The sequence below is a fragment of the Trichogramma pretiosum genome, unplaced genomic scaffold, assembly GCF_000599845.2.
Source record: "Trichogramma pretiosum strain Unisexual culture from Peru unplaced genomic scaffold, Tpre_2.0 scaffold13, whole genome shotgun sequence".
In the NCBI taxonomy this organism is placed as follows: Eukaryota; Metazoa; Arthropoda; class Insecta; order Hymenoptera; family Trichogrammatidae; genus Trichogramma; species Trichogramma pretiosum.
In genome coordinates, this window is record NW_019641606.1 from 1,242,591 (window position 1) to 1,269,623 (window position 27,033).

Consider the following 27,033-nt stretch of genomic DNA (forward strand, 5'->3'; position numbering starts at 1 on the left):
AAAGCGAACGATACAGTGTGAGTCGATTTATACTTGGAAAAATTTTTACGATTGCAATTGTGCAGTTAAGGCTAATTACCCCGCGACCGCCGCACCAAATCTCGTTGTCGTTGTAATTGGCCGGAGACTTGCCCTTGAACTTGGCTATTCTGAAGAGGCTCGAGCGATTGACGGGATCCATGAGCCTGCCGTGGCCCTGGATCTCTGCCAAATCCAAGAGTAACACCGCGGCTACGACCAAGAGCGATTTGAACGATATTAGCGCCATTGCGAGCTCTCCAAGTTATTCGCTTAAACTGTCTGTGTGATCTTCGCCGAGCATAATGCCACTTAAATACTCTCTGGATTTTGCTATTTTTTCCCGTCTATCTCTTGTTCCATGTATTTGCCAGCGTTACCGAAATCTATGTACCGAGAGACGTATCTTTCTCTCTCTCTTTCTTTCTCTCTTTTTGCGCGGGCTTATCATCGAGCTGGCGCAAAAAAAAAAGGAGAGAAAGAGATAAAGAGACAAAAGCCGGTGTCGGTACGTACGAATTCGTAGCAGCCATTGAAGCGCCGCGCGGCCTTAATTCGTTAACCTTGAATGAAACGCTAATACTCGCACACCAACGTACACGGAAGCGTATGCGTGCGGAATACTACGTCGTTACGCAAATTTTCGAATTTCGTTCAAAATTCAAATGAGAATGGCAGCCGCCGCTCGACGGTATTAGCTCGGCATTAACGCGCGGCCAGGTGTTGAATTCTGCATTTTGCGAGTGTGCGTGGCATGCATGCTTCGGGTATTACACATGCAATCCCTCGGAGAGAGGCTGGCAGAAAGGGTGTCCCTTGATAAATTACCTTATCATGGGATGCGCCCTGCAGCAGCTTCAGACGCACTAAGCTTGAAAACTCGTACGAGCTGCCGAGCGACGAAAGATTCCGACGACGTAGTTACATCGCGCCGGCCTTGACCAGTGATATATTTCATTCGAGCTCTTGCGACTTTTCGCGTAGACTGTCGAATTCATCATGCGCAGAGGAAGAGCATAAAGTTCGCGTCTCTCGACGACGACGACGACGACGACGACGACGACGACGACGTGCAACCACGAGTCGGTTTCTTTTTTTCTTCTCCTTCTATTTCGTTCAATTCTTGACCGGTTCGTTGCCCTTTAACGGTTAGTGGCGGCTTGCTGTATACTGCTGCGGTCGCACGCGGCAGCTATAGCAGCAGTTGGGATGGAAAACCGAAAATTGCTTTAACGTTTCATCCCTCTTCTCCGTGAGCCGCTGGATCGAGCTACTACGTTTTGCAGTCGGCTTTATTAGAGGCATGATGGACCGACCACCGCACCGGGGACTGCTCGCGGGCTTCACGGGGCTCGAATTATTTCAATATTTTATCCAATAATATTCCGAGTTTTCGTCGAGATGACGTCTCATTTTGTAGAGATCAACGAGCCACGATGTAAGGGGAATTCGAAAGAAGACGAGAACGATGAAACGGAGTCAGTAGGTCGATTCCAGTGTTGTTTATTTGCCAAAAATTGCCACAATGAAAATAATACGTTGCTTATCGAACGATACGACACACGTGCTATTATCGGTCTTGATCGACAAGCGTCAATATTTTGATGAGGCCAAAGAATCCGAAAATCGCTAAACTTGTCTTGCGTCGACGATCGTTCAATGAGTTGCGCCATCTGTTTGCACAGAAGTTCACCTCGTTTTTATCTAATTAAGCTTGCATAATTACTCGATTAAATGATAATGATTCGCTCTCCCCGGCGTCGTTGCTATTTTTTGTTCCGTGCCAAGCCGCTTGGTTCGTTTTATGCTCATCATCTATACTTTGCGGTAGTTGTTTGAAGTTTATTTTCCAAAAATCTCGGGCGTATAGCACCTAAGGCTATTAAATCTCCGACATGAAAGGGAAAATACATGGGGGAATGAGGAGTGGTATAACTTGACTTTTGGTGCGCGGATGAGAAAGAGACTCGAAGAGAAAGAGAGAGAGAGAGAGAGAGAGAGAAAGAGTGAGAGAGAAAAGAAGACGCGCGCGTACGTTTAATTAATCCAACGAACACTCGAGGCTGTTACGTTTGAAAGTTACGAACGCGCGAGCTTTTCATCGGCTCGGGGAGATACGGTAAAAAGCTCAAGTTGGAAAATGAGTGAGCTGCTGCTGCTGCTGCTGCCGTCGCCGCTGCAAGACTATAACAGGGTGTGGAGGGTGTAGCTGGCAACGAACAAGAAAAAGCCACCTATCTTATTTTGATGGACTCGAATTAATTTTCCTTGCAGCTATGTGCCCTTTTTCCGATTTGCCCCGCGACTTGAAGCGAATTAATTAAGCTCGCAGTTTTCTTTGGACGCGTGAAGTAAAGCAGAGAGCTCGTGGATATAGTGCGATTAGTACTTAAGACAGGTATCATGAATTTCGATGCTCTTTTTTTCCCTACTTTTTGGCTTTCTTTTTGTAGGTTTGTCGCAGACATGACTGCGTATAGTGACTGTGTGCGCGCGCGCGCGTGTGTCGAGGTGCTGCAAAAGTACAGTGCATTGAGCGCGCGCCACGTCTACTCGTCTGAATATAAAATTTTCAATTTCCTTAGAAAAAGCTCCTTCCTCCTCGACGCTGTACACGCTTGGTTTTCCCCCCGCCCTTCTGCTTCCGTGTTATATATGTAGGTATATATCTGCCGAGCAGTCTCCTCCTAGCATTTGCATGAAAAAGACTACCCATGTACTGTCTTGCTCGTCTTTCTCGGCAGACGATGCGTTAAGAATGCACTCCTTCTTCTCTCGATCGACATCTCTATAGCGAGTATATTTAAATGTGTGTATAGATCTCTATAGGAACTATCGAGTGTCAAAGGGAATGCAGTATCAAATGCGATGAGTATTCCGTCAGTTTTCATGTCGTTTTCTTCCCTTTATCTCTCGGCCGCATAGCACGCCCGTTTGTATACACGTATGCCAACATCTCTGACCTTTGAAATGTGCTGCATCTTTTTTATGCATGCTACATACTATATACTATACGGCTGGAGGGGAGGAGCGGCAGTAAAAAAAAAAAAAAAAAATACAGCATTTGCTTGTCCAAACTTTTGAATAATGCATGATTGACTGCTCGAGAGATGTTAGTGCCGCTAGCCCCAAGGAGCAGCTAGACATTTATGAATTTCGCTCGCGCTAGAAAAAGAGCTTCATATTTGAGACGAGAGTTATGGAAATTTTAACTGCGCGTGGTTGAGCGACGCCCATACATACGCGTCGCTTCGTATTAATATGTACAGGTGTGTGCAATGTATTACAAGGCATCAACGTATAAATACGTACGTACGTATATATAATACCTTCTGTATGCACGCGTGTTTCTCTCGATTTATTGATTTCCGATGTCTCGCCTGCTAGTTCGTGTATGCATTATCGCAGTCAAAAGTCCCTCAATGTACGAAATGCCTTTACCACCTTTTACGAGGAGGGCGGAAATGAAATGTAATGCAACGTTCCTGGATTTGTTTCGGACCAAATTTTGAAAATGATGCTTAAAAATAGTATTGACTTGATTTCTAATTGTAAACGTTTATTTACGCATCGGAAAAATTCGGCGGGTTCGCGAGAACTGGAGTCCAATTCGAGTAGCCGTGAATTTCGTTACAAATATCATCTACAATTGAACGAATAATTTAACTAACTGCAAGCTTCCCCAACGGAAATTGTTTTTTAAATAAAGTACATGCAGCTGCATTTTTAATCATTCGCTGTCCATTTTTTTACATTTTATTACAATTCACAATTTAATATGATAGTTTTCTTTACTACTTTTACTCTTTCTTGAACAATTTTTTTTTTCGTCTAGGTTAGTACTCAAAGAATCGATTCAACTATGTCCTTGCACCCTAGCTTGACTCATAAGTACATAAACATCAGGCTAAATTATTTTTATCCTCGAAATTATCACCTCGAAAATTATCACAATAACTAGCTTTGTTACACCGTCAATAAAAACTATCATTACCATCATTACTGATAAGTCTATTTTATCGTACGAAAAATTGAATGAAATTCATAGCAACGAGATGAAAAGAGAATTTTAAATGAATGTTGAGAATTTGAAAGGGTGAGATGCATATTTTGCTACAGTTATAAGAATATTTTCACATGCGACAACTTGCATGAATACCGCGTCAAAATATCCATAAATAATTTCTCGTAATGCTGAAATTGTCGGCTAGCCGCGTTGAACAATACTCGCCAAGCCGAGCGCTATGGCTTCCAAAGATTCGTTGCAATAAACTATGTATGCGCGCGCGCGCGCGTCAAACGACACAATACTGCAGCGTGACAGCAGAAACAGCTGCAGCAAAACGTGGATTGATAAATGCCACGGTAAACTGAAACGATCGCATTTTATCTTTTTCGATGTTTGCGTTTAATAAGCCTCGTCGAAAAGCTCGTTGGCGTCGATTTAAATTGACAATTTTTTCGGATCGTAAAAAAATGTTCTTTCCTTGACGGATAGGTGCGTGCATATTTTATTCGGAAGCTCTCCGAGTGTCATTTTTCAAAGGTAAAAAAGCAAACAAAAATCCTCCAATAATGAAACGTCGACGCAACGTGGCCAGCAAGCGAGAACGCGCGATATATATTCCCCACACGAATAAAAAGCTGTAGCGATTTTCTCTCTTTCGGTTCTCGCTGCCGAAGGTTGTGTCGTTGCTGGTGGTCCACGGAGAGATGCGCGCATCTGCTTCTTTGGAAATAGAACGAAGGAAGAAGGTCGTATCGCTCGACGCTCCGTACGCCCGAAGCAAGGAGAAAGACGCTTCTCGGCGCGTCTACACATTGTCGTCGTTGGAGTTTGAAAAGAGCGAGAGAGGTATCCAGGCAGCACCGAGTCGGTTTTTTCGTTTCTCTTCCATTCGATTCGATTACCTGTCAATCGCTACTTCTTTTGTCCTTCTCTAGTCCTGCCTTATATACATATCTCGAGCATCTCGTCTTCTTTTTTGCATCCCCCTTTCTTTTCTGCAATAGGTGCTAATCGTCAAAGCTTTGAATAACGCATGTTGTGCGTTTGAATTAATTAACATGGCGCAGGCAAATGACAATCGATTTGTCGATTTATTTCCATCGCAAGTACAGGCTTAAATACACCCGCGTGCTCTGTATATAGTATTTTCGCTGGAAAAGGAAATCTCTTTGTACATGTGGTGCGTACAACTCACACACTCGGGAAATTACAGAGAGAGAGAGAGAGAGAGAGAGAGAAGGAGAGAACTGCCACAGCAGCGACTAAACAAGATCAATATCATACGAAAGGACGAGTACCATCGACACCGAATTCGCTTTACCCCACTCAAGAGGTTCAAAGCTCCTAGATACGTGTTAAAGCTCTCCCTCTCTCTCTCTCTCTTCACAGTATGAGGGAATATTTGCCAAGCTACAAAGTCAAAAGCTCCGATCTCTTGAGTGTCTGTACAGCTTTTATATACGTTACTGGGTACCACCACTGCGTGCGGGTGGCAGTAAACCCTCTCGAAAAATGGCTCCGGCTATATAACCGCTTTATGTACAGACCCGAAATTGACTATTTTTCTGCGACTCGCACCGATATTTTCTACGAGATGCCCTCGTGCTTGTATCAGTTGTTTATGCGTTTGCGCACCGACACAAATGGAAAAACTTCGTTTTAGGGCTTTCGCAAACGTTGCCGTGAAAAAATTAGCTCGAATTTTTCAAGTTCAGATCTTAGGTCAGATCTTGCGTCCTTCGCTCCCCCTCCGCGACATTAATTCGAAATCGATATTAGACCCTTGGCACTTCTCTCTCGACAATATAGCTATATGTATGAGGCACAAATCAAGCTCATTCATATAAAACGTACTGCAGGCGGAAACGAACCGCACGGAAAATATCATAATACCCCTACACAGTCGCGCTTCATGTACGTATGTGAATGGTTGGCACATTTCCACGCTCTCTCAGCCGAAAACTTTGCATCGGCGCAAGGAATAGGGTATATAACCTGCTACTATATAACCTACGACTGCAATTAAGAGGACTTCTAATCCGTCGTCGTCGTCGTCTTTTCAGCTGTTTCTCTTTCTCGCGCAGTACATAAAGCCCTGAAGGCAGTGCGCGCTCGGCTCTATCTCGAGGATCTGAATAGCGCACGTGAGCACAAATATATATACGCACACCTCGCGATGCACAATTTTTTTTCTTTCTTTTTTTTTTTTTTTTTATCAAAGAATATATAAGTGCCTTTCAATGTCGCCTTGTTAGATTTTCTTCTCGCTCGCTCGCATGCTCCCGTGGCGGTTTCGCTGCTGTTGCTGTTGCGTACGAATTTATACCATCCGACACAATTCGCTAAGGCAAGAAGTTCTCTCTACCTTGGTACACCGAAGTATAGCGGGATGCAAACTAGCTGCGTGTAGCCTCGTCTTTGGCCTACTTTTTTTTTTTTATATACAACTGCTGTTTCTAACAGGCGCGCGTACAGGAGATCCAGCTCGTTGCGATAATACCTTATTTATTTTCCTTTTCCTCTTCGCTCTTTTTATTGGCATCAGAATTTTTAGAAAATCTTATAAAGATAAAGGAGATTCGAGAGGAAAATTCACGAGGAAAAAAAGTTTCCATCATCATTTCAGTTGATGAACGGTATCTCTCTTTTCCTTTTATATACACGTCATGCATATACGCAACGACAAAACTTAAAGATACCTCCAAACTTTTCTGTAAAGTCTCGAGAATCATCTTGATACATCCCGATGGCGCTACGCTCTTTCTCCCTCTGTCTAATACACATGCGAGCCGGAGAAAAGGAAGAAATCGTAATTAAAATTTCAGCGGGAGCGCCTCGAGGCCGCCGTCGCTGCTCTTGCTGTGCAGAGAGCAGTGCACGCAAGGATTTTAATCGTTAGATAAGGGAAAAAATAACTTAGATACTCGTTGGGTTGGCTACGTGTGTGTATGTGTATACGTGGCATAACTCGCGACGCATAAGGTAGACGTGTGTGCGTACAATATATATACATATATGTATGTAGCGCCTGGCAGCGAGCAAGAGCGCACTAAATTGAAGAGTCTAGACTTGTCTGTGCTCCTGCCTGATGTACGCCTGCTATGTGTATATGACCTAGTTTTGCAGGAGCTTGCGAGCATAGGTGCATGGTGTATCATCCACGCTATTAATGAACTTTCCTTATATTTTCTCTTCCCCTCCTCCTTCTTGCTCCCCCTCCGTCTCCCTACTCTTTTTGTTTATTTCTTTTTGCCCAGAGAGTAAATACAGTATTACATTTCCAGTGCAAAATTCTCTCTCTCTCTCTCTCTCGCTCCACGCTCACGCGCCCGTTTGCTGCCGGAGTAATAATAATACTGCTGGCGCGCGCAAGCTTCGTAGTTAAGAAAATATGGAACTCTTGACTAATAGATCCTGCGCTCTCGAAAACAGCAGAGAGAGAGAGAGAGAGAGAGAGAGAGAGAGAGAGAATGAGAGACGACTATATATATTTATATATAAATGCGAATAGCGCGAGCGTGCCTATATATTATGTCTGTAAGCTTCAAAGTTCTAGTTCGCTCGGGTCAAGACGCTAATCCACACGCTTATGCGATAATTTGGCTGAAACGTTTTTTTTTTATTCTCCTCTCTGTATATATACTTGCACTGCTTCTTGCGAAGGCAGAGATCGTTTTCAGAGGAGACAATTTAGAGCCTCAAAATCTTGCATGGAGCTGCAGCGCGCGCACTCGAGCTTCCCGTCGAGCTTAAACACGTACGCAGGTTATGCAAATATGTATTTCTAAACTTTGCTGTTATCAGGATTATATCGTTGCTCGGAAGAAGAGAAGGGAAGTGGCGGGAGCTGCATTTTCTCCCGAAGATAGAAACTTGGCATCAAACTGCGCAAGTGTCGCTGCGTACACGTGCATGAGCGACGAAATTTGCTCACGCATTTTTGCAATACCACCACCCTTTCCTGCAACGGCTGGAGAAGGAGGTGAACTTCTTACTTGCGCTCCGCGCGTGAGTTCCTTTTTTGCCAGCGCGGAACTTGGAATTTCGAGTGGCGAATTTTCAATGGAGTACTTTCTCTCTCTCTCCCTTCCCCTCGGTCTATCTCGCTCGAGGAAGCCGGAGGAAAAAAGAAAAAGTAAAAGCTAGCGCGCGCTGCAATAGAGCTAGAGCGAGTATAGAAGGACTATAGTGGAGGAAAAGAAACTAGCAAGAACTTGTCTTTACGTGTGCTGAATGTTCGAACGGGCTTGAGCTTTTCCCATTGTATCGGCTAAATATTAGTTCGGAGTTTCGATGTTTCGGAGCCGTGTAGTAGAGGCGAGAGGAAGTGAAAAGAGAGAGAGAGAGAGAGAGGTATCTACGCGACGACGTGCTGCGAAGCCGACGGAATTGAGAAAAGGTTACTTACTTATACTTACTGCTCTCCTAGCCCCGAGAGGATAACAAGTGGAAAAAACAATATTGATGAATTTTTCGAGAAGGAGGAGCAAACGAGTTAACGTTGTTATACGTCAATCAAATAGCTTGTAATAAAATTTCAAAAGCGGAAAATATCATTGCAGAGAGAATAAAAGGGTCCAAAATGTGCTGTGCCTATGACGCGATAAATATTATTTTCGCAACGATAATGCACTGCGGCAATTCAGCTCGAGCGCATCGAGCAAGACGTGGGACAAAAAGCACGCTAACGCACACCAATAAGATTACGAAGAGACGAACGAGTGTCTATGTTGATAAGCACAATTGATACGGCGCACAACAACAACATATCTCACGCTGTATTTGTTACGAACGGGCGTATTTTGTAATATCTTGGCTACAAATCTGTGACGCGCATGTACGTTTTTGCCATATTTGACATTTCATCAATGAGTAGCTTCTCCTTCCGACGCGAGCGCGTAACAATGATTTTACATTATATATCATATAAAATGACTTTTTTGAAATGCCCTTGTAATCATTGTGCGCATATATAATCGCATCTTGGGCAACGATCACTAATATACATGATAAAATATAAAGGAATAAGCTGCGTTAATTAATTTAGCTTGGCTAATCAACGCTCTCATCAAGCCTCGACACCTATAATATGCAAATTCCATTCGTCTAATCTCGTGGGAAATTTCTGGGCTTGAAGCAGCTTTAGCAACTGCAGTAGGGGCAGCAAACAAGTATAAAAAATACGAGGAAAAAGTAAAAGAAATTCGAGGAGATGGAAAATGGTCATTTCTCACTGGGCGTGATAGAGCTTCGCCTGAGCGTGCCCAAGACCGTCTTTTATTAATCGAGCGCTTTGTGCAGCGGCGGCAGCAGCAGCAGCAGCAGCAGCGGTAGAGCACAACTGTAAAACCACGCGCTCCATTTGTAGACGTGCTTAATTTTCTACGAGTGCGAGCTTTTCCATTTTCACGGCTGTAAATTTAGTTTATTAAAGATCGCTTAAGCTCGCGCAACTTCCTTTTTTCCTCGGCCAAGGACAATTAGTCCTTGCACCTATCCTGCAGCTTGTTTTTTTCGACTGGACGATTTCGAGCGCTTATTTACAAAGCGCATCCGGAGAATTAAAATAGCTACTTTTTTAAGCGAAGCCACCCAGTCTTATAATGAGTGCCGTAACATCTATGCGAGATTACGCGATTGCTGAAATAGATCCTAAGGGGATTTAGCCTTTTGCGTGTGTATTATGTCTCTCTCTCTCTCTTTGCGGGTCCCGGCTCTATCTTTACCGTATCAATCTTGTTACTGCAGGCGCTGTTGGGGCGAGATAGATTGATGCTTATGGGCGTGGTAGGCGTACACTGTCAAGCTTTATACGTAACCGTTTTGCGAGCTCCTGCGCATTCGGATGCGGAACTGTTAATTCGGCCTAGTTATGAAAGCCGCACTATCTACACGTTAATAACTGCAAGGATATTATCAACCGATCTAATCAATCTGCATCCGCATGTGTATTTGCTTTGACGTTTGGTCTATATTATGTTGGCTGCGCTTGCGCAATAATACTCGAGAAGACTCCGAGAATAAATTGGCAGCGAAAAATAAATGAATAATCATCAAACGCTCGTTAGGATAGTTCAAGTTCCGAGTAAAGACGATAATTATGTTTAGGCTCTTGTGCAATTATTATTATTGCTCCTCGCGCATTGCGCGTGACGATATATCTTTGCGCACGCGGCGCGAGCAAGAAAACAATAAACACATCTGGCGCGGCGCGTGTGTTTAATCTATAACACTTATGCGCCCGCCCGCAGCTGATGAAATCGGTAGCTGCTCTTACGTTGGAATAAATTACCATGATTATTATAGGGCCGTGTGGAGGCGCGTGCGACTACGGCGCCAATATTAATTCAACGTAAATGCGCCGTGTGGGAAGAAGATTGCACAAACTTTGTGCAACACTTGTTCGTTCACTTGATCGGTTTTAGCCAAAGTGCGAAAAATAATCTGCGTGTATACAACTTGAAAATTAATCTTTTCGCTTATCGTAAAAACTCGATGAAACTGTATGCGCTTATCGATGAGTTTGGCTTTTTTTAATCAAAATTATTATAATGCCGCTATGAAACCTCTGCCGTAAGCGCTTCAACTTTTCGGTCAAAATATCTCAACATCCTTTGCGTCGTGTTTTTATGGCAGTGACAATATTTGATAAAAACTTTTGAGCGTACATTATAATTTTATTATATTATTCTTCGTAAAAAGCAAATAATTATATTAATTTATGAATCGAGTTGTTTAAGTTGTTGTGTCGCTTTGAAAAATTATTCTAGATTATTTATTTGATTTAACTTTAAAAAGTACAAAACTTTCGAAAAGTTCTTATTCGTCGTCATGCAGATTTTGCCGTTCGCTTACGCACGAGCAAATAAATGTAAGCTATGTCAACAATTTGATTAAAAAAATAACGCTTTAACTACCACGATTCGCAATGGCTAGAGTGAAAAAACAACTCAGTTTTAATGAATTATAAACTTTGGTTCATTTGGGCTAAGTGAAATTGAGCTGGAAAAAATCGTAAATCTAAATGCATCGAGTCGAAATGAGAGTCCTAACGCGTTCACAAAAACCTCGGAATTTATGTAAGAATAATTAGCTGAAAAATAAATTCGATCTCCTTTACCATGTATCAGAGATAGCACCGAAGTTTATTAAAACGTATTAATAGCTGCAGTACTACATTGATAAGAGTCCGACAAAAATCAACATCACGTTATACTTTGAAGGGAGAAAAGGACTAAAGAGGAAAAAAACTTCTCGAGATAGAGCTGAAAGATAAAAATGCTTGCGAGTTTTGAAAAAATAAAAAAATAAAACACGCGCAGCCTCGGTGACGTTAATTAACATTAGGAGTAGGGAGACGGATAGAGGAAAGGAACTCTAGTTGTTGAACAGTCAATTGTACAAGTGCACGCCCATATAGCTTTAATTAGTCATATCCAGCGCGGCGGCGGCGGCGGCAGCAGCAGAGAGAAACTTTGGCTAGTTCGCGTCCTGGTGCTGTACCACTGCACACGCAGCCTATCTTTCTGTAGACAGTAATTAAGCGATAGCTACACCTACTAGCGGCCGTTTGACGGCAGCCGCCAGGTCAACACGTGTATACTCGCGCAAGCGATATTATGAAATCAGATTCGCCCTGACTATTGCATAAATTTTATTGTAAATTGTGCAGATTAATAACAGCATAGATTATATAGGCAGATATATATGCGGCACGTATATTATGCCGAAGCATACCGAAAATTTTGCGAGGCGATGATGTATTCCATGCACGTTTCACGCCTGATGGGCGTCTCCTTTCTCTTCTCTTCATTATGCCGGGGTAAACATATAACACACTCGTGTGCGTATGAGCGTGTGTGTGTGTGTGTGAGTCTGCAGTGTGGGGAGGTGCACACGCGCAAAATTTTACATTCTTACATTTTTCTCAGTCACGTTTTATACATACATATAGCGCGTATACCTACTTATTGGAATTTTTCAGCCCCGGCAGAGAAAGAGAGAGAGAGAGACAGAACAAAAAAATGTAATGCTCCCTCGCTGCCAAACGGACGAGATGAGGCACATTTTTTCTCGATCAAAAGCCAGTATAATACCAAGTTATCGTGTACACGCCGAGACACGTGATATTTTCATGAGATAGAGCGAGAAAGCGGGAGAGCAGAGCAGAAAATATATAATATAAAGTTCAGAGAAGTGAACCCAATATCATACTGCACGATTCGAAAGTAATGTCCGGTTGGACGTGTATATATACAATATAATATATGGTACATAACGAACTTATCGATAACCAATACTCCAATCGTAAGTGCGAGCGTATTTTTGTGTGTGTGTGTGTGTGTATGTGTGAGTATTGCAAGGTTACGCGTTATATTATGATGGCCTGCGTGAAAAGGGAGGCTATACGTAATGTTTCTCGTCTACCTCTGTCTACGATACCCCTCCGATTTATTTATCCGCTATCCGTGAAAATCTCAAATGCCTTTCGCTACACAGCTCGTTCTCATTTTTTCGTATCATTGATAAACCATCCGAACTAACGAAGAAATAATAATATGATATTGCTTCTCGTGCGCGAGAGCTTTTTCTTTTATTCCTACGGCTATTCTTACTCGTATAGTGGGCGTAAGCGCGAGTGAGCGAGAGCTCCTCCGCGGGAATAAAGAGCGAAAAAATGATAAAAGCATCTGCCGTTGTGTACCACTCGAGGTGTACATACAACCTTTTACCGTTTCATCTTTTCTTTTCCGCATTTTCTCTCTCGCTCTCACTCGTATATCCGAGCAGCGATGGCGATACGCCTCGTTGTTGGCTAATAAGCGCGGGCAGCAACAGTAGTAGCAGCAGCAGCAGCGAGGCTTTTTTTCTTTATTGCACTTTTATCCTGGAGAAATTGTTAGTATTAGTGCAGCGAGCTGAACGCGCTATACATTACGCGTCCGGGCAACATACATACATACATCCGTACGTATATATAGAACGCGCGTGATGTATATCGTTACGCGGCCACGAGAGACGAGAGCAAAATCTACTGAAACGTTGGCAGAAAAGTCGTATATATTAAAGATGCCTTCAAACGCCTCGTCGACTCTTTTTTTTTTTTTCGCCTCCTTTTTATTTCTTTTATGTAACGTGTTTTACTGTCTGTCGAGTAGCGCGCACATAAACCAATATTACCCCCCCGATATGAAACGCTCGAGTAACAATTTAATAAAGTGCGCTTTAAAATAACATCCGAGCCAGGCTGTAATCGCGATAGACACGTGCTATCGCTGCCGTCCAGCTGCAGTACACACCGTAGCGAGTCGAAATTCGGCCGTTATTGGAACGGCTTTTTTTTTCGGAAAAGAGAATAAAATGAAATAAACAGAAAAGGGGGTTCGACGTTTTACGTGCCTCGACTATCTCCGATGCAGAACAAGGATCTCTCTCGCGCGCGCATAACACACGACAAAGTCAAACAAACAGACGCGGCCCGATGGATTTTTACGTTGCCGAGCTTGCAACTACTGCACGAGATACAAATGTTAAATATATACCACGAGGTATAGTTTATACAGCAATCGCCGCGGCGTATACACTGCACATTCGAGCTACCGGTGCTAGGGCAATCTTGGCGTAGAGCAGCATTTCGATTTCTCATTCGCCGGGTGCGACCTAGCTGTATACAGGTATACACGAGCTGGGTATTTGGATTCGGAGCTTTTGTTTACACGCTCGACGGCGACGACGACGACGACGAGCAGCGACACACACACACACACACACACACACACACAGACGAGCGAAAGCAAAGAAAAAGAAAAACAGAGTAACAGAGGGAGAAAAAAAAGAACGAGCTCTGTATTTATTTTCATACAAATCAATTTCATTTCACTCTGCGAATGCACACACGCGATTTTCGTCGTCGAAAGCAATGCGAAGCAAAGCAAGCCGGGGCTGAGGGAGAGAAAAAAAAGTAGAAGATGCATATCAGGATAACACGCTAAACTCGCGACAATCTCGACGGGATAGAGCATAAAATCCGTCTTGCCGAGGTTGCTTTGCTGAGGGATACATAGACACACGCATCGAGCAGCTGACGGAGCTGCAGTGGAGGGGTTATCCTCGCCTGCCACTGCTTATATCATATAATATCTCGGGAAAGCTCGGGAAAGCGCGTGGAGCTCGCCAACGAGAAGAGCCTGGAGAGAGAGAGAGGGAGAGACAAGCTGTCAATGAGAGACGCGCCGAGCTTATACATGCAAATATTCGTACAGCACAGCCAGTGATATGCCTACGAGCGACAGATATCGCGGAGAAAACGCGCGAGAGCGTACATTTAAGTAGGTCGTCGAAGAGAAGCTGAAAGACCTGTCGCGCGCTGCTCTTTATATCTGTTTATGCATAAACATGCTTATACGTGATCGCGCAGACTCTGATTGTCAATTATTCGTCATCGATCCAGCGTACATGTAATAATGTATGTAATCCGTAAACGAATGCAGAAGGATGCTTTTCCGATTGAAGCAAATTTTACTCGAGTTAAAAAAACAAGGCATGTTCTCATCGACACCAGCCCATATTTATCACGAAACAATTCTCGTACGTTGGTAATTTTGAGCGATCGATCGACGAGCTGCGCACATGTTATGCGTATATATTTCCCGTACAGCATCTTTGGCTATACAAACACTTGCATTAGTTGGGAGCCGCTGTGTATGTATAGCTGCTGTTGCTGCTGCTGGATGTTGTAGGTGGAAGCGTGAGCGGCTGGTATAACATAATACGTAATCACCGAGTGATTGCTCGAACCGCACCGTGTATATATAGAGAGAGAGACGGGGCTCGATGCATATGTATACGTGCGCAGGCTCTGGGAGTAGATCATAATACCCCTAGCGGCAGGTATATAAGCGAGCGTCGATGCGTGTTTGCCTGAGCCTTTACTACAGTATACATGCTCGCTTTGAACTCGAGAGGCAAAAAATTACTCCGAGTCTTTTTTCAATGACGAGGTATATCAAATTCATGAGTATCTATCGGTCGGTGTGTGTTTCTGTCCTCGAGCGAGTGAGTGCGATTGCAACGATCGAGCTGCTCGAGACACAGCTGTGCGCAGCCCCAACCAACGCGAGAACGAACTGGCATGTCGAAACGTAGCGTTGAATATTGAAGCCAAGAAAAGTCGATTATCATTAGCCTTATGGTCGGTCGGCGAGAGCGAGCAAGCTGATTAACTCCGAATTAACCGTTGGCTATCGGCGAAAGCTCCGAGCGAGATAATGCCTTGGCCCAATGTATATCCGATGAGGAATCATCGCTTCAATGGCGTTATATGTATATATAGCTCTCCCTCTATCACTTGTTAACACTTGAATCTTTCGTCAAACTGCCTGAAATTCACGCACACCTACACAAACTCATTGGCTGAGACTTGCAATCGCTCACAGAATCGCGCAGTCGATTCGCCTTGCTCTCTCTCTCTCTCTCTCTCTCTCTCTCTTCTACATATAGTATAATCGCGTGGATTCGCCTGTGTACGTGAGAAAGCTCAATAGGGCAAGCGTACCCGGGCTATATAGCTGAGAAAATAGCGATAGTATATGTGCGTGTGTGTGTTTGTGTGTGTGTATTTGTCTGCGTGCGAATACATTTGCCCGTGCCGTCGCGTTACCTAAGCGACGACAGAGATAGAGAGAGAGAGAGAGACGAGAGACCTGCCCAGCCCTTAATCCGTCCTCTACGTCCTGTCGCTTATATATGTGTGTGTGTGTGTGTATGCAAGTAGAGCCCAGCTCTCGGATCGTACAGAGGAAGCTTCTGGCCGTCTGGTAATATAACTTGACGATTTTGCGACGAGCCTCGCCGTCGCCTCCGCCCACTGCACACCTCCGGCATAACTGGGTCAATTATTTACCTCGTCCCAAGTATATATCCATCCGAACGAGCTCGTTTATTATTATTTCGAGTTATTGTGGTCCGATGTTATATACCGCTCTGATCTGCACTATTATTACGATTATTATTGCAGTCATCGTTATATCGTTGTAATACCATTGTTAAAATGATCTTATAACAGCCGAGCTGAGCTTTTTTCTCTTGCGCTCTCGCGACAATCGGACTTTTTGGATTTGTGCGCGCTGCGGCCTTCCGCGCGATTTCTCTGTCCGATGTCACGGCTTTGTCACGCAGGGGGGGAGGATGTAAAGAGAGGGGACGAAAATCAAACGCAGCGCTTCGACACGTAATCGATAGTCTTTCTGCCGTGAACAAAAAAAAAAAAAAAAAAAAAAAAAAAAAAAAAAAAAAAAAAAAAAAAAAAAAAAAAAAAAAAAAAAAAAAAAAAAAAAAAAAAAAAAAAAAAAAAAAAAAAAAAAAAAAAAAAAAAAAAAAAAAAAAAAAAAAAAAAAAAAAAAAAAAAAAAAAAAAAAAAAAAAAAAAAAAAAAAAAAAAAAAAAAAAAAAAAAAAAAAAAAAAAAAAAAAAAAAAAAAAAAAAAAAAAAAAAAAAAAAAAAAAAAAAAAAAAAAAAAAAAAAAAAAAAAAAAAAAAAAAAAAAAAAAAAAAAAAAAAAAAAATAAAAAAAATACGTCTCTCTGATCGTTCGTTTAACGATGTTGCACGGTTGAACTTTTTCATTTTCTCCCTGCATAACTCCTAAATCCATCAACGTTAATGAAAGTCGGGAGGGGTAGGAAAAAATATTACCCCATACATCTGATGGAAGCGTAAATGATTCAAATAACTGGTGACGGCCGGCCGCGTCGATATTATAATCATCGATGCGGGCTTTTGCAGCGGCAGCAACGTGATTTTCCGACAATAGCGGCTATTCCGCGGACCATTAATTCGCGAGATCCACCGCATGTGGCTCCGATGTAACCAGTGTGCGCGAGCTCGCGGGCATGCGCTGCTCGAGCTCAACTTGCAGAATCTAAAGTTATAAATTATTAATGCTCAATGATAAATCGTCACCCAGTCCTAGCCTACATTCAGACTCAATTAATTTTGATGGTTCTCAAGTATGAAAAGATATGGAAGATAATTTTTCGCTGTGCGGACTTCGTTTACAATTAAATTTCTTACTGTAGAATCGTGGTTATAGTCTTATTTTTTCCGAATTCGTGTGTAATAAAGTAATATTTGAGCTTCTATAACGATGTTTATTTTAATGTATCGGGTATTTTTCATCCTGTCGCAATTCAGTCTCTAATACGTATACGCATAAATGGTCCTCGCACTCAATTTCGACGCAACGGCTGGCAACGGTGACGTTCATTAAGGTATATGCGCATTTGACAATTTGTACTTATGCGTCGGTGCGCTAGCTGTAACGCCACCACTGTACGACCGCCTCGAGTGCGCAAGTCCGAATGATGAATGTTGAAAGGACTGTAACCGGCCTGTATAAAGAAGAGAGATGGTCTCGCCTGGGCGTGACTCTATACACGTACAGACTGTGTACCCTCGGACAGCAATACGCATTGATTGTCGTCGCTGCGAAAAATTCATCGAGGCTTTTTCGCATCGTAGCTTGATTATTTAGCCAGAGAGCTTGTGACGCACGCGTGCGTGCAGGTAATTTTTCAAATATTGCGCATCTCTCGTATTCGTGACGGCCTACATAACATTTACGAAAGCCATTTACGAGAAAAACAATCACCGTGACGAGGAATGGCTTTAATGTACATGAATCAAGTCTCTCGATACTTTTTTAATATCGCTTTTAATTTGAGCCAAATGAAAATTTCGACCCTCCCACGCTTAAGGCATGGTTTGCATTCAAGTATGGAAAGTTCCAGTGGAAATAATGTAAATTCAATGGAACCTATTCACCTCACGAGTACATGTTTTCTCGTACGCTGTACACAGAGACGCGCGCTGGGGGCAGAGCTGTTTTATTAGGCGTAGAGCGCAAACTCGTAGGACGAGTTGCAGCAGAGCGCGCACTTGTCACAGGCGTTATTTTTTATCCCATGATACTGGTACAAAACTCATGCATATTTTTATTTTTTTAATTTTTACTGAATTCCGATGTTCAACTTACCAACAATGAACAATGAACAATTACAAATGGGAATCGCGATCAGTGACAAGGAAAATCTAAATAAATCGTGAATAGGTATCATTAATCCAATTCATGACGATTTTCACATCAAGAGGGAGATACAGTCCTCTAAGGGTTAAAAAGTTTTCTTAAAGCGAGATTATAGTAAATGAGCTCAAGGTAGCTTGAATTATGCACCTGAAAGATTTCGGGCTTAGGTTTCACTGTTTCTCAAGGCAATTCTTGATGTTGTTTCTTGTTTCGATCGATAAACAAAAAAATTTCAATTAAGTCTAGCTGCGAGCCGTGGCAAAGGCAAAATTGAAACGCGTCGGCTGATTACGTGCACGCGCGATAATATACTCGTAGTATACAGCCGCGAAAAAGCTCTCGGTTCGGAATTATAGTCAGAGCGTACAAGCGCGAGAGAAAGACAGAGAGACAGAGAGAGAGAGAGAGAGAGAGAGAGAGAGGGAGATAAAGAGGGGAGAGGGTCTGGCTCATACAGATTCTCTGGAATGTCGGTGTCGACGAGAGGGGAGAGGTGGGCAAAGGGGAAAGAGAGAGAAGCTCGTTAATTATTACTCGTGATACGTGCGAATACGGTGAACTGTGCATGTATGTACGAGCGAGTATATATATAGAGAGAGACACATAGTACGTGGGGCAACGACGACGACGACGCATATCCGTGGCACGCGCTCCGAATTGTCCGCGAGCTTCCGACACTAGGCTCTGCCGCCGCCGCTGTATTCAGTATGACCGCTCCTGCTTCGGCTGCGCATGTATATCGCCGCATAGACGGCATACTATATGTGTGTGTGTGTGTGTGTGTGTGTGTGTGTGTGTGTGTAGGTATAGCTATGAGCTTTTAACGGCTTTGTGGGTCAACTTGGGGAATGTACAGCTCGCCGTCCACTGATTATGTGCGTCTGCATTAGGGATTTTCGGGTGAATATTCTCTCTCCCTCTGTCTTTTGCTCTCCTCCTCGCCGCTGACGTCGCCGCCGCTGACGCCAGGACTCGGGCGCGCGCGCGAGCCTGCCTCAACTTCATTGTCCCGGGGAATTATGATCTTTAATGAAACGACTTTATTTCGGCTCGAAAATTGTCGCCATATATCATGGTCGAGAAACTGTTTTATATTATAATACGTGCATTTTATGAAGAATAGCCGACAAAGCTGTTTATATCTGAGTTTTTTAAGCGCTTAATGACCAATCTGTACTCGCAGCTGGAGATTTAATCTAACTTTAATGCCGTCTCTATTTTCACGGCTTATGTAAAGAGACAATCGAAATACTCGTAAATGAACAAGTTGTAGTAACTTTTCGAAGGCTGCAATATCTACTCACGCAGACTATACCTTGATACATTCGCCTAAAAATCTCCTCAACTACTGATCCAAATTCTCTTGCTTCAAGACTTGATAATATAATTGTCCAAATGATTAAATGTTAATCGAGTTTCAATATTGTACTCTGCTAGCTTTTTTCACCAGGAAACATTCTCCACAATCCGCAAATGTGTACAAGTTAAATTAATCGAGCGAGGAACAAGCGAGTCCTCATTGATTAGTGCGTTAAATGATAATTCTCCACTCGACACACGAGGAAAATTGGAAAAAGCTCGCTCACTACTGGACGATCGTCACTTCGTACGAGTGCGGCAACTTTCGTGGCCATTATCGTCCGTTCTCGCAAGGCCTTACGCCATTTCGAATCCAATCAGCTTGATTTTCTTGGATGCCTCGAAGAATAATGCCTGGCAGCAGCCCCTTTATTGGCACGCACTCGGCACGTATCCACGCACGCCCGCAAGATCAATCGCGTCTCATTTGTCAAGCTCGCGCGAGTCCCGGTAAATCTTTGAAAACGTATATACACGGGCTGCGCTCGCATTTGTATGTACATGGCTCGAATATAGCGGACATTCTTTCTCGCCGCTCGTGGAAGTAGGAGAGCGAGCGATAGGGCGGAGAAAGCGGGGAAAAAAAAGTCAGAAGCAGGAAATGTTTTAATGGCGATAGTGCGAGTAGCTATGGCAGCAGCGGGAAAAGGAAACGAGCCGTCACGCGGCGCTAAGCTTTGGAAAAGCACTCAGCGAATAGTGGCATGCACATATATTAGAAATTAAAGCAAACTTTGTGTATACATATGTACCACGCCCCGAGCATGTGTGAGTGAGACATGTAAATTTAGCACCCCCTGCGCAGTTCGCACGCTTATGAACGAGCGCTACACCCCTGCGTGCGATCTCTCTCTCTCTCTCTCTCTCTCTCTCTCAAAGGCTGTAATATGTATGTGTGTTGGTGCGCAGGAGCGTGTAATCGAACTCTGCGCCTATGCTGCGTGTAATGTACACCGATTCACTATATCTATTGATGTTGCCGCAAAACGTGCATTTTAATGAATACGAGCCTCATCCAAGGCGCCAACTTCCTCGTAGTTCAAAAAGTCGTAACAATTTTAGTAAATGATGATTTTGTAACATAGATGGCATTCATCGCGCTTCGCGCGCATAAGCTTTGACTCAAAGCCTATCGCGTTATTATGAATTTAGAAACTTGCGCTCGATAAAGAGATAACGACCAATCACAACAGGCAAGACATCCTTTTTTCAAAAGAGGAAGATGAGTATGAAACAGCTTATCGTTGCTTTAAAATAATGCAAGTTTATTCTCGTCATCTAGTTTTATTTGTCTTTCGATGAAGTTTTTTCAACATTGATATGCAAAGTTCCGAAGTAGTTAGACTCATAAGAAAAATCGCACATCGCAATTATATAAGCACTCGACGCGCATATTTGCACATCACGTACGATATGACGTTAATAGAAGTCGATTTATTCGCTTATGTATATCGAACTTATGAGGTGTATTTTTTTTTGTGCTCGATCACGCGTGCGCACGATTCCGATGAAATTTTATAATAGCCTTTCGTTAATAAATCGATTCGTATATCTGTAGGCGATGAGTACGTTCGCGCCCGTTTCGGCCAAAATAATCGAAAATTTCTCGCGTTCGCTGGAATTGCTCCTGACGCGAACACTACTATTAAAGTTAGTTTTTGCGTGTTTTCCATGACATGCCCATTTCCCAAACAAATGTGCATTCTTATAACGGTATAGCTGCAGCAACGCAATTATAGTTAATCTTTACCAAGAGTATAGAGTCGCGCTTATACGCGCCGAGGATATTGCGTGTTTGCTTTATATCTACATTATAATTAAGCGCGCGTGCGAAATTTAAAATCAAATCCCCCCCTGTCTGTGTTTCGCGCTTTGTATATATTTATTGTATACGCGCTTTTGCTTATGCCATTCGTGCGAAATTGCTTTTGTCAATGTATACCAAAGTTAAACTTTATTATTACGCCCGCGCCTGGTGTCATTGATTATTTATTTTGCCTTCGATAATATCGAATTAATGCGCAAGTAAAATTACACATAAACTGAGAATTCCGATTCGTGCCGGCGTTATTCGTTATTCCGCGTTTACGCGTGCGCACGGGTACGATATCTGTCTATGTAACGTTCAGAATAATAGGTCAAAAAGTCACTCAACGATCGCAAGAGAGAAACGCGTGCGAAAGAAAAAAACAGCTCCGATACCGATCCCGACTTACTATATTCGTATACCAAAGCTTGCTCGGCTCCAAGATTATGCTTGCGAGCGTAACTTCTTTTATGGAAAAGCTAGCTCACAAATTTAGCGCACGTGTGTTTATGCTCGCGCTTTATGCCGAGCCTGCCACAAGTACGCAAAAGACCAAGGAAACAAAGTGCGTCGAGAAAAAGGGATTTGCCCGAGACAGAGGAATATAAGCTTTGACTCGCGCCCGCTCCCTCGCCCCCTGTGCCGAGCGGTATATAAACAATAAAAAAAAAAACACGTCCTGGACTTTCATTTAATTAGCCCCCTTTTTCTTCTCTACTTTCTTCCTTTTAGAATTTGCCTCGGGCTTGTGCATGGCGCGGGAAAAGAGGCTTTTTTATATTTATTCCGACTACTTCGCCTACATAAACTAGGCTGGCAAAAATAATACAACTTTCTCTCTCTTTCTCTTTTCTTTATACGCCGAAATCTCACCGCGGGCCGCTTGAATATTCTCTGCACGATTTACAGACAGAGAAAGAGCGAGAGAGAGAGAGAGAGAGACAGAGAGTCAATTTGGTTGAATGAAATTCTCGATGAAAGAAAAAACAGCTGCCCGGATTTACACCGATTTCGAGCTTTCAAAGTATATAGACTAACTACATAAAAGTTTTCAGGCCGCAACGGTGGAAGGGGTAGATAAAGAGATTTCCCACCGTGTTGCAATGAAATTTTTATCTCGACGCTTTTATTTTTTGCTGTATATTCTTACGAAACCTAAACCTCATGTATTTACTCGATTTTTGTGTGTTCGCAGGAATGGACAGATTACAACCTCCAGTGGAACGAGTCAGAGTTTGGGGGTGTGAAAGATTTGAGAATCACGCCCAGCAAACTCTGGAAGCCGGATGTGCTCATGTACAACAGGTAATGTGTTCTTTATCTACTCCCCCCCCCCCTCCGCTCCCCTACATCGCCACCAATACTACGTCTACTCTGTCCAAGATTTAACGACCAATTACGAGTCTATAAAAAAAACACCCCCAAAAAAATAACCTTCTCGAATAAAAATCGAAAAAACAAAAATGCAGATGTACGTAAGATGATACAGAGTATCATCGATGTAATACTTATTTCAAAAATAACTGAATTGTTAGAAAACTTGCGTTATACGATATTGTCGAATACCTGTCGACGCGCATGAAACTCGACGCCGCGTCGCACTTGTGTCTCCGAAGGCTGCTGCCGCGCGGCGGCCCTAAATATCGAGATTCATGCGTGCCAGGAACTTGTTGCTCTCTCACAGGCTTTGGACTGTTTCAGAAGACAAAATAACAAACAAAAAAACTGAGGCCTCCTCACTACCTCCGCCTCCGCCCAACTATTTCACGCAGGCGCACCGGACGATAACAATATACCAAGCTTCGATTTCTTAAAAAAAAAAAAAAGAAAAAATAATAATATCGTCTCGTTTGTTTTTGGTTAATTATTTTTGTTTTTTTTTGTATATATAAATTATTCTTTACTGTAGTCGAACATTTTCTTATAATTCTTTTTTCTATCAAGTATTTTAATCAATATAATGTAACACTAATCCCTTTAGCTTTATGAGTAGTTTTTGAAACGTTTGAATTTTTTTGTTTCATTTTTTCAATCTTTATCATTATCAATAAAATTACAATTCGATCTAATTCCCGTAATGAAACCCTCTTTCTATTATTACACTTACGTATATTATCTCATATTATATAATGATTATATATAATATGCATTACATCAGATATATATAAATCATACACTTTTCGATTTTCTTAGAAATATGGCTTCTATATTATTCTTATTATACATCAATACTTACTATTATTGTAAAGAGATTCATTCTTTTATGCATACTCATAATAATTTTGAACAAATATATTTTTCATGAAATTTTGGAACGCGACAAAAACTCACGCAAATATATTCTGTGTATCATACATTGCTTTGCTTTTGTAATTTTCTCTTAGAGAAAAAAACACATACTCATGAGTACTCTGAATTATTTATGCCTCGAAACAGATTTTTTTTCTCTCTCTCTTTCTCTCATGACACTGAGTACTTATACTAACCACTTATATAATTGCGCTGCTGCATGCCTCTATAAACTTGACTCTATTTCTTACGCTACGTATGAATTATGCATACACCATAATATATTAACACAGAGATTAAACACTCACACACATACATACAAAAACACGAAAATTATTTCAATCTTGGCTGCGTATGTTGTCTGGATTGATTTTTCTTTAACATGTATATACTATAAACAATCGTACGTTTTATTTTCGTAAAATAAATTTCATTCTTACTTTTTCTAATAGTTAAAAAATTGTAAATTATAAATTATATAAATTATTTTTTATATCTTGCTCATCGTTGTCCTGTACAGTAGTTTTGTAAATTTGGAAACCCGTAGATGTTTTAATTTTTCTCAATTATTATCAAAATATACGCATCTCTCGTAATTATTCAGTAGTACGTATCAACGCTATAGTCGGCCACGACACGCGAGATATCTTTATCTCTAGTGTGCTACATCACAAAATTTACTAGTATATAATATAAATAATAATGTACAGGATAAGCGCGTCGCGTTGAGCCATAAATTTCTCTCTAGTGTCTCTTTCGCACACACAGAGTGTGATACAAGCATTAGTATATTGTCTAAACCAATTATCATTTTTCATACTCGACAAAGCCAATCATATAAAATAATTCACTCAAAGATCATCATATAATACACGGAGGATTGATGTAAACCGAAAGATAAATTTGAAACGGTTTCGAATTGTTTTCGGCGTCAATCAAACCTCTCTTCCATGCAATATCTCTTAAGCTTTCACCAAAGATTTTTTTAGTTTTCTTTTTTTTTTTTTTTTTTGCTTTAAAAACACAAGCTTTTCACAAATCTAGCTTGTACAAAAGAAATAAAATCTTGTCCAATATTTATATATTATTAACTAGTTGTTAGAAAATTAAAATATAAGTCACAATGACATAAGATGTAGATGTTAACAGGGTTAAATATCTATATCTATATGTAATAACAGCTGAAGGGTGTGGTCGGGGCAAAAGTGCGAGGCTCTCGAGCGATAGGGCTTATACACGCGGTATAAGTGGCTCTTTTAATTCGCAATAGCAATAACAACGCTCTATATAGCGAAGGCTGCACGCGGCTTTTTATTGCAAACTTTTCTCTCTTTCTCTTGCTATCTTTCTCTCGTTCGTCTCTCGTATAGCCCTTATCGCACGAAGGCCTTGGCGCTTATCCCCCGAACTAATTATAACGAAAAGAGCTCGACTATATACGGATCCCTCTCACACGAGAGCTGTGTGTGTTATATATCTCTATACCTTCTGACCCTTCTGGCAAAGGTTAATGACTCATATAGACTCTGTGCTGCGAAGCTGTGCTACTCTCTATGCATGTATACGAGTACATACAGCTTTATATATCGTGTACTTGTGTGTGTGTGTGTGAACACGGTTGCAAGCTGCCAATCTATGCATCGCGCGCGGCTCGCCCTGCGCACACGCGAGGATTTAATGTGTTATTTCGAGGATCGCGCGCTCGACTCGTCGATAATGGAATTAGCTTCTCTCTTGCCCAAATTGACGCTAATACGATTAAAGCAACTATCGCTCTTTCTCTCTCCATCTCCTGCACTCGACAATGTAACAGATAGACTGGGCGTGCAACGCGAGCTCGAGCAAAACACGCCGGTGCGCATTGACGCATTTTTCGTCTGGTATAGCACTTGTTAGCGCACAAGCTACACGTTTAGCTTTTCTTTGTCGCTAGAAACAAATAAGCGTATCTCCGTGGTGGAGCGAAAAAAAAGGAGGGAGCTCGGGACGCTCCGTCATGTGCGCGAGATGTGTGTACATCGCAAGTTAAATTCCCGTTTCCGATGTGGCTTTGGCAAATTCGATCAAGTCAACTGGCTGTTGCGCCCTCGCGCGGATCGAGCCTGCCTCTAGAAAGGGGGGGAGAGGGTAATCATAATCGAAAATGCGGTACACCTCACGTTTACCCTCGTGTACCTCCCTCAGCCGTGTCGGGCTGGCTGCTGCTGCACTGCTTGCTGCTGCCGCTCGTACATTCGTACGTGTGTATGTGTGCCTGGCTCGTGTACAGGGCAGAGGGATGCGGTGTTTGCTGATCCCTACGGGGCGCAGGATGACTGCTCGGCAGCGTGCACGAGCACCTGTTACACGACCTATACAGCCACTGCGCCACTAATACTGCTACGTATATACGTACACGGGGCCGGGCTCGCGAGCTCTCGAGTGCTCGCTGGAATTTTGATGATTTACCATTGGCGGCGCGCGCCTATGTGCACGCGCGCACGACTCTCCGAGTCTTTTTTCCATTACTCAAAAAATTGCACCGTCGGGACGAAGCTCCGCGTGTATGCACTACTACTGGCACTGTGGCTATTATTTATTTTTTATGTGCTGCTGCGCCGCGCACGAGCGTTAAACGTCACTTGGACGGCAAAAAAAAAAAAAAAATGATAACGTACGATCGCGCCGAGCAGCGACATTACAATGCGGCCCTCCTACCTACGTACGGCCAAATTTGTGTATGTGCGCATGAAATATTATGTGTATGTGTATATAGCACGACCATCTGCTAAGAGAGTCAGCCTCGGGCTGAAACTTTATCGTCGGAGTTGCTGCTTCTCCCTCTCTCTCTCTGCGTGCGCTGCTCACTGGGCAACTTTGTTGTTGTTGTTGTTGTTGTAAAGGGTAATGCACGTGCAGTTACATTCGAGTGTTTCATGCACATAAATACATACATACAATATATATACATATAAGCATTGGCTCGATAAGAAGATTGTCTGCTTGTGTAAGCTCGTGCCGGCGTGAAAATTGAAGAGTAGCTCGTCCTGGGCGTTCGTTATATACAACAGCCGCGAAAAGCCACTCGTCGCTCTTGCACCAAGATCGCCTATAAGTATATTATTCACGCAAGCGATGTCGCGAAAGCTCGCGAAAGCTCGCGAAGATCGTATCGGAATCGCTGTTCTTCGTTTATACTCTTTTCCCATTCGTCTCGTTCGCTCGCTCGCTCCTCCGTCTCAAAACTTACCGTTTCCCATTTCAAACAATTCCAATTAGATCCGTTGGACGATTCGTTTATCGAATTTCTCCTGCTCGTCAGCAGTGGCCCGATATCGGCCGCCGATAATGCCTTCCCCCGCCGCGCTCTATACCCATATATAAAACGATGTACAAAGCTCGCGAGAAAGCCGAGTAAATAAAATAAATTTACTTTTTCGCTCGCCGCTCTCTGAATGGATATGTAATCATTTCTTTCGTGTCGCTCTTTT

The 27,033-nt window shown here is 42.6% G+C and overlaps 1 protein-coding gene across 3 annotated transcripts in view; it reads left to right on the plus strand.

The window, feature by feature from the left end:
• Nucleotides 1–27,033, plus strand: part of LOC106652058 (neuronal acetylcholine receptor subunit alpha-7) — a 166,216-nt gene that overhangs the window by 64,258 nt on the left and 74,925 nt on the right. For all 3 annotated transcript variants that reach the window (XM_014370799.2, XM_014370798.2, XM_014370797.2), the window contains exon 5: nucleotides 22,470–22,579. In XM_014370799.2, the coding sequence (XP_014226285.1) occupies nucleotides 22,470–22,579 (110 nt within the window). The remainder of the gene's footprint in view (nucleotides 1–22,469; nucleotides 22,580–27,033) is intronic.